Here is a 14,878-nt window from a genome sequence, read left to right as displayed (position 1 = left end):
AGAACACTAAATAGGCTAGACACCCCCCACCCAAAAAGTCCCCTTGCCACATAATAATTAAACCACTAAACATACAGAATAAAGAAAGAATATTAAGGGCAGCAAAGGAAAAAAGCCAAGTGACTTATAAAGGCAGACCTACCACAATAACACCCGACTTCTTAATGGAGACTCTGAAAGCCAGAAGGTCATGGACAGATGTAATGCAGACAAAAAGAGACCATGGATGCCAGCCTAGACTAACATACCCAGCAAAATATTCAATCACCATAGACAAGTGGAGTGAACAAGACATTCCAAGACAAAACCAGATTTAATTACCTATCCATAAACCCAGCCCTACAGAAAGCACTAGAAGGAAAACTCCAACCTAGGGAAGTCAGATGTACCCAGGAAAACATAGGCAGTAGATAACCCCACAGCAGCAAATCCTAAAGAAGGAAAATACATGAACACTACCACCAAAAGGTAACAGAAATTAACAACCACTGGTCATTAATATCACTTAATTGAGTGCCAATGTACTTGATTCGCCTATAAAAAGACAAAGGCTAACAGAATAGATGTGAAATCAGGATCCATGCTTCTGCTACATACAAGAAACACATCTCAATTTCAAAAACAGATACTACCTCAGATTAAAAGACTGGGAAAATGCTTTCCAATCAAATGGACTTAACAAGCAAACTGCTGTAGCTATCCTAATATCTAACAAAATAGACTTCAAACTAAATTAATCAAAAAAGACCAGGAAGGACATTACATATTCATCACAGGAAATATGCATCAAGATGAAGTCTTAATTCTGAACTTTTTTGCACCAAATACAAGGACATACACATATGCAAAAGAAACATTACTAAAGCTTAAGTCACACACCAAACCCCAAACATGAATTGTGGGAGATTTTACCATCCCAATCTCACCAATGGACAGATCTGCCAGACTGAAACTTAACAAACAAATAAGGGACCTAACCGATGTTATAACTGAAATGGACTTAATAGATATCTCTAGAACATTCTACCCCAACAAAAAGACTGTACCTTCTTCTCAGCGCCCATGGAACCTTCTCTAAAATTGACCACATAATTGGTCACAAAGAAAATCTCAACAGATACAAAAAATTGGAATAACCTCCTGTATTTTATTGGACCCCCATGGCTTATAGTTATATTTAAACAACGACAACAACAAAATGTACAAAAACCCTACAATTGCATACAAACTGAAAAATACTCAACTGAATCACAAATGGGTCAAGGAAGAAATAAGAAAGAAATTAAAGTCTTCCTAGAATTCAATGAAAATGAATGTAACACACACTCAGACTTATGGGAAACCATGAGAATAGTGCTAAGAGAAAAATTCATAGCACTAAATGCCCACATAAAGAAGTTGGACAAATCTCACACTAGAGACTTAATAGCACACCTGAAAGCTCTAGAACAAGAAGAAAGCAAACTCATCTAGAAGAAATAGATGCCAGAAAATAATCAAATTGAGAGCTGAAATCAATAAAAATAGAAACAAAGAGAACAATACAAAGAGTCAATAAAACAAAACCCTTATCCAAATTAACCAAAGGAAGAGAGAGAGCATCTAAATTAAGAAAATCAGAAATGAAAAGGGAGGCATAACAAGAGAGAAAGAAGAAATCCAGAGAATTATCAGGTCATACTTCAAAAACCTGTACTCCACAAAATTGGAAAATCTGAAAGAAATGGAAAATTTTTCTGAATATGTATCACATACCAAAGTTAAATCAAGACCAGATAAACAATTTAAATAGACCAATAACCTGTAAGAAAATAGAAATCATCATTAAAAGTCTCCCAACCAAAAAATTCTAGGACCAGATGGTTTCAGCACAGAATTCTACCAGATTTTCAAAGATGAGCTAATACCAATACTCCTCAAATTGTTCCACACAATAGAAACAGAAGGAACATGACCAAACTCCTTCTATGAGGGCAGAGTTACCCTGATACCCAAACCACACAAAGATGGAACAATGAAAGAGAATTACAGACCAGTCTCCCTCATGAACATTGATACAAAAATACTGAATAAAATATTGTCAAACTGAACCCAAGAACACATCAAAAAAATTTATCCACCAGGACCAAGTAGGCTTCATCCCAGAGATGCAAGGATGGTTCAACATATGAAAATATGTCAATGTAATTTACCATATAAACAAACTGAAAGAAAAAAAACATACAATCATTTCATTAGATGCTGAAAAGACCTTTGATAAAATCCAACACCCCATTATAATAAAGGTCTTGGAGATATCAGGAATACAAGGAACATACCTAAATATAATAAAGGGAAATTACAGCAAGCAGACAGTCAAAATCAAATTAAATGGAGAGAAACCCAAAGTGAATCAACTAAAATCAGGAACAAAACAAGGCTGTCCATTCTTCCCATATCTACTCAATACAGTACTCAAAGTTCTAGCCAGAGCAATAAAATAACAAAAGGAGATCAAGGGGATACAAATTGTAAAGGAAAAAGTCAAACTTTAACTATTTGCAGATGACATGATAGTATACATGAGTGACCCCAAAAATTCTACCACAGAACTCCTACAGCTGACAAAGACCTTCAGCAACATAGCAGGATACAAGATCAGCTCAAGAAAATCAGTAGTCCTCCTACGTATAAATGACAAATGGACTGAGAAAGAAATCAGACAAATATCACCTTTTACAATAGCCACAAATATTATAAAATACCTTGGAGTAACTCTAACTAAGCAAGTAAAAGACCTGTATGACAAGAACTTTATGTCTCTGAAGAAAGAAATTGAAGAAGATATCAGAAAATGGAAAGATCTCCCATGCTCATGGATGTGTAGGATTAATCTAGTAAAAATGGGAATATTACCAAAAGCAATCTACAGATTCAATGCAATCCACAGCAAAAGCCCAATACAATTCTTCACAGACCTGGAAAGAACAATACTAAACTTCATATGGAAAAACAAAAAACCCAGGATAGCTGAAAGGATCCTGTACAATAAAACAACCTCTGGAGGCATCACCATCTCTGACCTTAAGCTCTACTATAGAGCTACAGTAATAAAAACAGCTTAGTACTGGCATAAAAACTGACATGTGGACCATTGGAATCAAATTGAAAAGCTTGACATTAATCTGCACACCTATGAACATATAATTTTTGACAAAGAAGCCAAAACTGTACAATGGAAAAAAGAAAGCATCTTCAAGAAATGGTGCTGGCATAACTGGATGTCAATGTGTAGAAGGCTGCAAATAGATCCATATCTGTCACCATGCACAAAACTTAAGTCCAAGTGGATCAAAGACCTAAACATAAATCCAGTTACTCTGAACCTGATAGAAGAGAAAGTAGGAAGTAGTCTTGAACACATTGGCATAGGAGAACACTTTCTAAATATAACACCAGTAGCACAGACACTGAGAGAAACAATCAATCAATGGGACCTGTTGAAACTGAGAAGCTTTTGTAGAGCAAAAGACACCGTCAACAAGACAAAGTGACAGCCTACAGAATGGGAAAAGGTCTTCACCAACCCCACATCTGACAGAGGGCTGATATCCAGAATATATAAAGAACTCAAGAAATTAGACATCAAAATGCCCAACAGTGCAATTAAGAAATGGGCTATAGAACTAAACAGAGAATTCTCAGCAGAGGAAGTTCAATTGGCTGAAAGACATTTAAGGAATTGCTCAACATCCCTTAATCATCAGGGAAATGCAAATCAAAATGACTCTGAGATACCACCTTACACTGGTCAGAATGGCTAAGATCAAAAACACTGAAGACAGCTTATGCTGGAGAGGATGTGGAACAAGTAGAACTCTCCTCCACTGCTGGTGGAAATGCAAGCTTGTACTAGAAAATTGGGGATCAATCTCCCACAAGAGCCAGCTATACCACTCTTGGGCATATACCCAAGGAATGCTCAATCATACTACGAGGGCGTTTGCTCAGCTATGTTCATATCAGCATTGTTTGTAATAGCCAGAACCTGGAAACAACCTAGATGCCCTTCAACTGAAGAATGGATAAAGAAAATACGGTACATATACACAATGGAGTTCTACCCAGCAGAGAAAAACAATGACATCATGAGGTTTGCAGGCAAATGGATGGATCTAGAAAAAATCATCCTGAGTAAGGTAACCCAGACTCAGAAAGACAAACATGGTATGTACTCACTCATAGTAGGATACTAGAGGTAAAACAAAGGATGACTAGACTGCTTCACAACTCCAGAGAGGCTACCTAGAAAACGAGACCCTAGGAAAGACACAGAGATCACCCAATGACAGAGAAATGGATGAGATCTACATGAACAACCTGGAAGACAGTGGGAGTAATAAAGGGCAAGGTTTGAGGGAAAGAGTTCTTAAGGGAGCAGGAGATCTCAGCTGGATCAAGAACAGAGAGGGAGAACAAGGAATAACAGACCATGATAAATGCTGACCACATAAGAACAGGAAGAAGCAAAGTGCTACAGAGGTCCCCAGAAATCCACAAAGATACCTCCACTGTAGACTACTGGCAATGGTCGAGAGAAAGCCTGAACTGACCTACTCTGGTGATAGGATGGCCAAACACCCTAACTGTCATGCTAGAAATCTCATCAAAAGACTGAGGGAATCGGATGCAAAGATCCACGGCCAGGTCCCAGGTGGAGTTCCATGATTCCTATTGGTGAGAAAGAGGAGGGATTGTATGAGCGAGAATTGTTGAGGCTATGATTGGAAAAAGCACAGGGACAAATAGCCAAACTAATGGAAACACATGAACTATGAATTATAGTGATATTTTATTTGTATTGAAATGTGATTTTATTTGTATGTCAATAAAGTTGCCTTGAGGTCAGAGCAAGCCAGAGCAGAAGCTGAGCAGTAGTGGGGCACGCCCTTAATCCCAGCACTTGGGAGGCAGAGCTAGGCGGATCTCTGTGTGTTCAAGGACATAGCCAGCATAGCAGACACTCGCCTTTAATTTCAATACCAACCATAGAAGACCTGGAGGTCTGTACAAACAGGCAGTGACGAGGAGGTCATGTGGCTGGGTTTACAACCAATGAGGGAGGAGAACAGAAAGTCTTTAAATAGACAGGATGCACAGAAGTAGGTCTCTTGCGGAGAGGAGGAACCGCAGAAGCAGTGAAGGGTAAGATTTTCCGCTTTGGCTCTGACCTTGTGGTTTTTAACTCTGCAACTGGCTCTGTGTTTCTTATTTAACAAGCAGGATACATCTACAATGAATCAATAGCTGAGGAGCCCCCAACTGCATCAGGCCCTCTAGATAAGTGAGACAGTTGATACTAAAGTGGATACTAAATTTAAAGCAAAGGATAACCAGAGTACAACCCACATCTCCAGAGAAGCTAGCTAACAAGGAGGACCCAAAGAGGGACACATGTATTGCCCTGGGAAGGGAAAATAGATGGGATCTCCATGAGTAAACTGGGGATGAGGGGTGGGCAGTGGAAGGTAGAGGATGAGAACATAATGAAATGGGATGGTCGAGCTGGAACAGGGATGGAGTTGGAGAGCAATGAAAGAGATACCATGATAGAGGGAGACATGGGGATAGGGAAAAATGGTACTAGGGAATTTCCCAGGAATCCCCAAGGATGACTCCAGCTTAGACTACTAGCAATATTGGAATATTGGAGAGGGTGCCTGAACTGGTTTACCCCAGTAATCATATTGATGAATAAGCTGTCATCATAGTGCCTTTTTCCAGTAACGGGTAGAAGCAGATCCACAGATCCACAGCCAAACACCAGGCCAAGCTCTAGGAGTCCAGTCAAAGATAGAAAATAGGTATTCTATGAGCAGGGACATCAAGATCATGATGGGAAAACCTACAGAGTCAACCAAACCAAATTCATGAAATTTAGATCAGCAGCTGTGGAGCCTGCATGGACTGGACTAGGACCTCTACATTGCAAGACAGCTGTGTAGCTTGATCTGCTTAAGGGGACCCCTGGCAGTAGGATCAGAATCCATTCCTGGTGCATGAGCAGGCTTTTTGGAGCCCACTACCTATGATGGGATACCTCTCACAGCCTTGAGGCAGGATGAGGGTCTTGGACCTGCCTCTACTAAATGTACCTCCCCATGGGAGGGAGGCCTTACCTTCTTGTAGGAAGGAATGGGGGAATAGCTTGGGATGGGGAGGCTGAAGGGGCAGGAGGAGAGAAGAGGGGGATCTTTGACTGGTATGTAAAATGAATAAAAAATTCTTCATACAAAAAAAAGAAAGAAAAATGATGTATATATGTTAGCAACCTTTACGGCAAAAGTTATTAATGTTGTTGGAGCTTTGTTGGCAAAGGGCTTCAGCTAGCTTCATGAATGAGGGGCTGCACTGGTTCTGGGAGCCAACCTGGGTGGGGAACGTGGAGGAGCAAACAGTACAGTACCGCTTGAATGGGACTAGAGCATTGCTTCACTGGGGGCGGCGGCATTAAAGAGGCGAGCCTGTTGATACTGAGCTGGCTCAAGTTGATCGGGCTTATGTACATCTTCCTGGTGCCATAGCTGGAACCTAGGAGTCAGGCAAAGCTCAGTCTCTCTGTCCCTTTGGGAGTCCTGCTGAAAAGAAAGCCTGCTAATCTGGACTTCTATCATTGTGAGCCCACCCTCGGCAGTGGTGAGGTCCCCTACGAAGTGCCCCTTGCTCCTGCCCTGTAGCCCATGGTTCCTCTGCTGCCCTCTCCCCTCCCCTCCTCTCCCCTCCTCTCCCTTCCTTTGACCCTTGGGCTCTAGGAAGCCCCTGAATATTCCCCTCTCCCAATTAGTCTTGGTCCTAGTTGCCAAGACTCTGGAGACCTACCATGCCCTCTCCTCCTCCCTTGGCCATCCCTTCCCCTCTGGAGTAACACATATGGTATTTTGAACAATTGCTATCATTGAAGTTGAAAACCATGTGGATGTGTAAAAGATGCAACGCTTTCCATATCACCGCTAAAAACAGAAACAAGCTAAATACCCAGAATCCACGTTGTTATTCTTTTTTGCCTGTTTGTTTTGTATTATTCTGTCAACTGCTATGGAAGTTTTAAATTATTGAGGGGTCTTAATTTCAAATACTGTGCTCCTGCTAGACATCGTGGCACACACCTTTGATGCTAGAACTTGGGAGGCAGAGGCAAGTAGATCTCTGTGAGTTCAAGGCCAGACTCGTCTACAGGGTGAGATCCAGGCCATGTACCAATGGACATTTTTTTTTCTCATACAATGAATTCAACCAAAAAAATTGTACTTCTTTTTAAACAATGGTAAAGTGGGGGGTTGGGGATTTAGCTCAGTGGTAGAGCGCTTGCCTAGCAGGCACAAGGCCCTGGGTTCAGTCCTCAGCTCTTGCAAAAAAAAGAAAAAAAGAAAAAAATGGTAAAGTGGGATGAAAAGTCATTTGTACCATGTTTTCTTTTGGGCCACCATCCAGCTCCCAAATCATGACTCAGAGACTTATTATTAGTTATGAATACTCAGCCTCAGTTTATGCTTGTCCCACTAGCACTTATAACTTATTTTAACCTGCTTCTCTTCATCTGTGTTTTGCTTTGGAGCTTTTTACCTTCTTTCATTTTGTATGTCCTACTCTGTGTCTGGCTGGTGGGCTGTTGCCTGGCTGGCTGGCCCTGTGCATCTTCCTCTCTTTCTCCATCATTTTCCTTTTCCCTTGAGCCTAGATTCCTCCTCTAACTTATTCTCTATGCCTGCCAGCCCTGCCTATCCCTCTACTACCTAGCTATTGGCCATTCAGCTTTATTAAACAAATCAGGTGCCTTAGGCAGGCAAAGCAGTACATCTTAACATAGTTAAACAAATGCAGCATAAACAAAGGTAATACATCTTTACATAGTTAAAGTAATATTCCACAACAGTCATTAAATTTATAAAAAAATCATAATATTCTTAAAAAGTACAATATGAAGGTTGGAGAGATGGCTCAGTAGTTAAGACTACTTGATGCTTCTGAAGAGGACAATAATTGGTTCCTAGCACCCACATGACAACTCACAACTGTGTGTAACTCTAATATTTGGGGGTTCTGATCTTTTCTTCTGACCTTAGACACTGCATCTACATGGTACACATACATATAGGCAGGCAAAACACCCATACACATAACAAGTAAATACATAATCATTTTTAAGATAAATGTACAATATGAAAACTAGGATGTGTTCATCTTTTCGATAGATGAGCCATACTGTATTCAAGACATCCCATGATACAACATTTAGGTCACATTTATAAGTCTTAATTCTAATTAAAGTATCTAATAGCTCATGATTATTTAAAGATAGTGGCTATATATATATTGACACAAAACCTGTAGGGTCTGAGAAGCCCCATCTCTCTCCAAACCCCACCCTCTCAGATAATCTCCAACAAAGAAAAGGTGCCAAAAAGCTCAGTTCTGTAGCTACTCCTCTGAAGTTACCAGCATCCCAAGACCCCACCTAAAGCATTAAGTTTTTGACCATACTTGGGCACAAGCCCAGCTTGTGGCAGACACGTCATAACCCATGTCTTACAGGCTATATAACCTCCTTGCTTTAGTTCACACCTGTGACTGGAGAACTCATCCAGGAATTGCTTTGCTCAAAAAAATTTGGCTGGGCAGTGGTGGCACACGCTTTAATCCCAGCACTCGGGAGGCAGAGCCAGGCGGATCTCTGTGAGTTCGAGGCCAGCCTGGGCTACCGAGTGAGCTCCAGGAAAGGAGCAAAGCTATACCAAGAAACCCTGTCTCCAAAAACAAAAACAACAAAATTGTTTTTTTATTTTTTTCAGTTTTGCCTGACCTGGCTTACTGCATCAGTGAAGAAATCTGTTATCAGGCTACAGAAAACCTACTGATAAATACTCATATATGTGGTCATGCAAATATTTATACAAAATCAGCTGAAGCAAATTATTAAATTAAAAACAGATAGGTTAATTTGATTGTTTTTAATGTATCTATCATGACTTGCTTAGCATTTAATGTTATTTTCATGGCCCAGAGGATTCGATTTCTCTATAATGGCTAGTTCTGGTGATATAATTTCCAACTGTGGAGCAGTGCCATTGTATGTTGGAATATTTTATTTGCTTTTTTATTTTATTTTACTTTATTTTAAAGGAAGTCACACTTAAGAGATTGCCTTGAGACTCAGCAGAGACTTTGGACTTTGAACTTTTAGAGTGTTGAGACTGTGAAAGACTATAGGGACTATTAAAGTTAAACTAAATTCGTTTTGCACTATGATATGGTCGTGAGCCTATGGGGACCAGGGAGTATAAAGTTGTAGTTTGAAGGAAATGTCCCCCATAGGCTCATATACTTAAACATTTTATCCTACACGTTACTGTTTGTGGTGGAAAGTGCAGTGTTACAGGAAGAAGTGAATCGTGAGGGGTCAGGCTTTGAGAATTTATAGCTTCACCCCACTCCCAATATTTTCTTTCTTTCTCTTCCCTCCTCCAGTCTCCCCTTTGTGTTTTTGGTAAAAGATAAAACCTCTCAGCTTCATGTTTCAGCTACTTACTGCCATGCATTCCCTCATTGTGGTGAATTCTAACTCCAAAATTGTAAACCAAAGTAAATTCTTCCATTAGTTACTTTGGGGCATGGCATTTAAACATAGCAACAGAACAATAATTAATCCATCTACCTAATTTTACTTTGCCTCACATCAGCATATCCAACCTGCTCTTAGCCTTTATTCCTCCCTCTTGGGAAAATCCCCTGGTTTGGGTATACATACTAGTCATCCACAACACTTCATATGCTGTTGTCTCTAAGTACAGACATGTTTCCAGCTTCTTGAAGTCCTTTTGGTTATAGATTCACATCTAGCCAGTCTTGGATTTCATCAAAAAAGCAGGATACAACAGTCACTGCTGCTCCTGCCAATACCTTGAGTGTCCAATTTCTCCCATCCTGCCTTATTGTATGGGACAAGTGAAGTAGGATTTGGTGGGGGGCAATGATACTGTTCAGTCTCAAGGACACTTACACTCACACACAGTGTGCTATGTGATCATATGTCACAGAAACTTTGCTGCATTATCTTCCCAAGGACACCTGTCCTTTTCCTTGAAGTCATTTCCATTCTTACCTGCCCCAACCCCAACTTTGGGAAAAAAACAGCCTAGCAGGGACAGGTGCAAGAGCAGAACCAACTACACAGCTGCATTGCCAACAAAGATTGCATATAAGAAAATGACAGATTATCACACCGGATTAAATGTATGAAAGATTTCCTTTCTTCCAATTACCATATTTCCTTTGGGCCATTGCATAGCCCTCTTCTTGTCCTGTTTCCCTCCTCTTTTATAATATATACTGTCAGCTCTATAATGTCATTATCATCAAGCAACTCTGAAAACTCCATTCATTTTCATCAAAATGACTTTTAATTTTGATGAGAAGTGTGATTTTCATTTTATATACAAAGTTCAAGGTCTCATCACCACAATGAAAATGTAAGTATTAACTGAAATATTTTTCTTTCCAGAATGAGGTGCTATCTGTTCAATGAATTGTTACAAAAGAAAAAAATCTAGCTTTTAATTATATTTTTGGTAAGATAGGAGACTATCTCCTTTCTCACCTTTGTTGAATAACACAGTTCTTCCAGTGAGTCACTGACAGCTGACACATTTTTAACTACTGTTACATTTACCTGAAACTTAATTTTCAAGGAAATCCATACAGCTCTGCCTTGAAATATGTGAACAGTTACCCAAAATTGAGATGATATGTTTGAAGATGAAGGAGAGGATTAACACACTTACTGCCCTAGCTGAGCCAGGCAAAGTGGCACAAGCCTTTAATCCCAGCACTTGAACATCTGAGGCAGAGAGAGCTTTGTGAGTTCAAGGCCAGTCTAGAATACATTGTGAGTTCCAGGACAGGCAGAGCTACATAGTGAGACTGTTTCTTGGGGGAAAAAAGACAACAGCAACAACAACAACAAAACACCTGAAACACAAACTTTTTCTTTATACTTAGAGTAAAAATGATGAGAAAAGCACATAATCTAATTTAGGAAATTTCCATTAATTCTGATCACTCAGGAAAAGACTTTTAGGGAATCAGAAATCACCAGTGGCAGGGAGAATTTCCTAGTTTTTAATCTAAGAAAATGAAGGATAGAAAGCATTTGGATTGTTAAAATGTGAGGAAATGTTTGGAAAATAAGAATAATACTTATATTCTAAATAGTTTCTCTTTGTCCCTTCTTTCACCAAATATGTACCCAGCATTCAGTTTGTTTTCTTCACATTCTAGTTACTAAGAATTTTGTCACAATGAGGGAAAATAGCAACATAAAATGGATTAAATACATAACACCTGAGATCGTTAATACTACCAGTATTAAAAAGAATAACATAGGAAAAATTTTCCAGATATTGGTATGATAGTTAACTTCTTGGATATGACATGAAAAATCATGGCCTATCAATTCAAAAAACAAGACAGACAAAAAACAAATGAACAACAACAAAAAACTTCTGCACAGGAAAAGAAAATTAAGAGTAAGAAAACCAAATATTTGCAAATCTATAACCTATTTCTGGAAATGATTTCAATACTGAAAATACTAAATATTAAGCTTTATCACTATACACATACAAATAGAAAATATTCATTGATTTTAAAATGTGCTATGAGTGTGGATATAAAATGTTCAAAATGAACTTAAACCTAAAATCTTTAACAAAATTAACTTAAAACTAAAATCTTTAAATGTTACATCTTAAAAGTATCAAGACTGTGGGATGGACAGATGACTCATCAGTTAAGAGAGTATTTTTCTTCCAGAGTTTGAGACCTAGAGCTCACATCAGATGGCTCACAATCACTTGTAACTCCAACTCCAAGCATCTGATACCTTTGATCTTCTTGGGCACCTACACATGTGACATATACTTGCACAGACACACTCACATATATATGACTAAACTGAAATAAAACTTTTCTTAAAAGCATCAAAGTAGAATGGAAAACAATAAAACTCATTATTTTAGCTTCAAGTTTGGTTAAAAAATAACCACTAAAATTGAAAGGACACTAGCCCACTCGAGCATGTGGCTCTAGAAGGCCTTGCCCTTCTCCCCATTCCCTCTGCCTTGCTAAAAAGTGTTAGATGACATTCCTAAAACTAGTCACCAAGGTCTATTCTCTTATTTGTCCACTTCCTCCTCCTGAGGCTGACTACCAAAGTCCAGCTACCAAAATATTGAAGTACAGAAATCAGAAGCCCACTTTTTCTGTCCTAATTAACATGCCCAGTTAAAATTAAATATCTAATTAACATGTCCAATTAAAATTAAACGCCTCATCCTAACACAGGGTTCCCTTCGTATGTTTATAAACTGCCATTTTCCTATGTCCTTTGTCCCTTTGGAATAAATACCCATTTCCCTTGTTCCCTTCCCCTTCCCCTTCACCTATCTCCTTCACCATTGCACCCAAACCCATTGACCTCCCCCTTTTCTGCTGTTAAAATTACACCTGCAAGGTCATTTGCTTGCTGCTGTTTTTCTGCCTGAGTCAGAAAGCAGCCACTTTAACTTTTCTTCTCCACTTAATAAAGGATCTCTCTGCGAAAACTGGTGTTTGAGTGCGGTTTGTGCCTAATCCAAGGCCTAGGAGGAAGCCCCCATTCTGGGGGAGAATTCTCCTTCAATAATTATTTCTTTAAATTTTTCATTTAGCTGAAGCTATGGAAGTTTTCTCTTATTTTATACGAACAATTGCAATGTTTTAAGATTTATCTTGTAATTGAGGTCACTGAATCTAAAGTGTAATTCTGCTTTGCTTTAATTATTGTCTTTACATAGTCTTATAAGTAACTGATGTAAGATTTCCATATTCTCAATAGTAAATAAATTTGAGAATGAATGCTGATGTTGTAGTTGATAAAACGTTGGTTCAGGCATAGCAGAAGTTTATTTTAGTTCACTGAGAAATGTTTATAAATATTAAGTCTAACATTGACATTGTCCAAAAAGATGTTCACATATGGTGCTATCTTCATATATATTCTGTTCACTGTTTGAAATGAGAACAGAATAAAGTCAAGTAAATAAAATGGAAAACCACCTAGTCATTTTCATCATCGTAATCTTCATCCTTTCTCTGCATGATCAATTCATGTGCTCTTAGTACTCTTGGTATTGGAGTGTTGACAGTTTGGTAATCCCATCCTTTCCTCATAAACAGCTTCTCAAGGATGGCTGGCATATCGTAGCCTTTGCTTATGATGAAATCCTTAAAGGCAATTGTTCCATAAAGGTCGTCAATGATGTCTGGTTTACCAAACCTTTCACCTTCAAGTTCAAGTAAGTAGTCAGGATCCATCAAAGGCTCATCATTTATTAGCTTTTTCCACAGACTAGGCTTCAGGTACCATGCTCCATATCTAATCTTATCCCTGGTGGACTTGTAGGGATCAAGTGGTTTTCGGAGTTTCCTTTCAAAGTTTGACTCCTGTATGGAGAATCTGATCTCCTTCACTTTGCTCAGCCTCCTGCAGTATTTGAGCTCAGAAGGAAGCACGCTAATTTTCTTGATGGCGGAGTCTCCATAGCTCGGTTTGCACTCATAGCCAATGTCAAATTGCTTCATCATGAAATCTTCATCAATGCCTAAATCTCCGAATGAGTCAACCCATTCACAGAAGTCATAGACTCCTTTGGGTATGTACCGGTAATAAAAAGATTCACCAGACTCCTGTTTTTTGGGCTTGTTTTCATGAAGCACACCGTGTTTACGTGACCCAGGAAACTTGGGAGGATCCAGGTCAATTTTTTTTTGAGGGTATTTGTCTGCAATGGCAGGCAGATCGATTGATTTTCTGTGGCCCTCACAAAAATCCCACTTCTCCTCCAACTCCCGCTCAGGGTCAAGTGCTTCCATCACATTTAATAGGAGATTTTCAGAAATCCCTTCCTCCAGGGGCCAGAAAGTCAAGGGATGCTGAGTCAGGTTTGCTTCGGTTCTCTCCACAAAGAACTTTCGCTCTTGCTGGGCCAGCGACAGCGGGGAAACCAGCATCAACTCTCGGCCCTGCTTTTTCTGACTCTTCCTGGAACCGCGCCTGACTCTATGAGAAATTGTAGGGAGAAAGCCCTCTTTGTTGCCACGAAGGATCATACCTTCACAAGGCGGGCAGCCCTTCCTGAAATCGTCCAGCCCTTCCTTCACGAACACCCAGCGCCGTCCATCCAGAGAAGTAGGGAACTTCAGTTTTTCCTGTTTGTGCTTCGCTAAACACTTAGAAGGCAGCCTTTCCTTGAACCAGGGCTTGCAGGTCATGCCCAGAGGCATTGGCTGAAGTACCTGCCGGGGGCGATTCCATGGTATCCACTGCTCGCCCATGGTACCCCTGGATCTGAGGCAACTGTGTTAGCCTCAAGGGATTGTTTTCTTGGGTCTACTCAGGTTGCTAAGAAACAAGGACCATGTGGCTGAAATTCCAATGGGCAAAACCAAGTATCCTACGCCATCCCCCCCCCCCACACACACCCTGTCCCCCTTCTCTGACCTCAATGGTTTCTTCCATTCTTCGGGACAAGAACTAAATACACTTCCTAGCTCCACTGGACTGGGGTGGACTTTCCAACTGTTTCCTTCTTGGACTTTTAGAGAATTCTTCTATGAATATTGTATTCATTTTATGTGTACATATACTTTCATTTCAAAAACTGGATTTTGTGACTTATTAAAAGGTATTTCTTCATTTGTATATGTGTTCTTTTATTTGTCTTGGTTTTATTTTGTCGTTTTTAGTGTATGTCTGTCACAATTCCCCCCCCCCCTGATTTTTTCCAGAAATTTCATGGGTTTT

General features: G+C 39.6%; 1 protein-coding gene across 1 annotated transcript; it reads right to left on the bottom strand.

Moving 5' to 3' along the window:
* Positions 1-13,131: 13,131 nt before the first annotated feature.
* LOC118573765 (protein FAM47A-like) lies at positions 13,132-14,409 on the bottom strand. The gene has a single exon (XM_036174108.1). It carries the CDS (start codon positions 14,407-14,409, stop codon positions 13,132-13,134), a length of 1,278 nt encoding a protein of 425 aa, XP_036030001.1.
* Positions 14,410-14,878: the final 469 nt, after the last annotated feature.

This window comes from Onychomys torridus, chromosome X, assembly GCF_903995425.1.
Source record: "Onychomys torridus chromosome X, mOncTor1.1, whole genome shotgun sequence".
In the NCBI taxonomy this organism is placed as follows: domain Eukaryota; kingdom Metazoa; phylum Chordata; class Mammalia; order Rodentia; family Cricetidae; genus Onychomys; species Onychomys torridus.
Note: the sequence above shows the minus strand (reverse complement) of the source record. Positions and strands in the feature narration are given on the sequence as shown.

Bases quoted from the DNA above. Each gene is read 5' to 3' on its own strand.
- LOC118573765 (XM_036174108.1), bottom strand. From the start codon at position 14,409: ATGGGCGAGCAGTGGATACCATGGAATCGCCCCCGGCAGGTACTTCAG.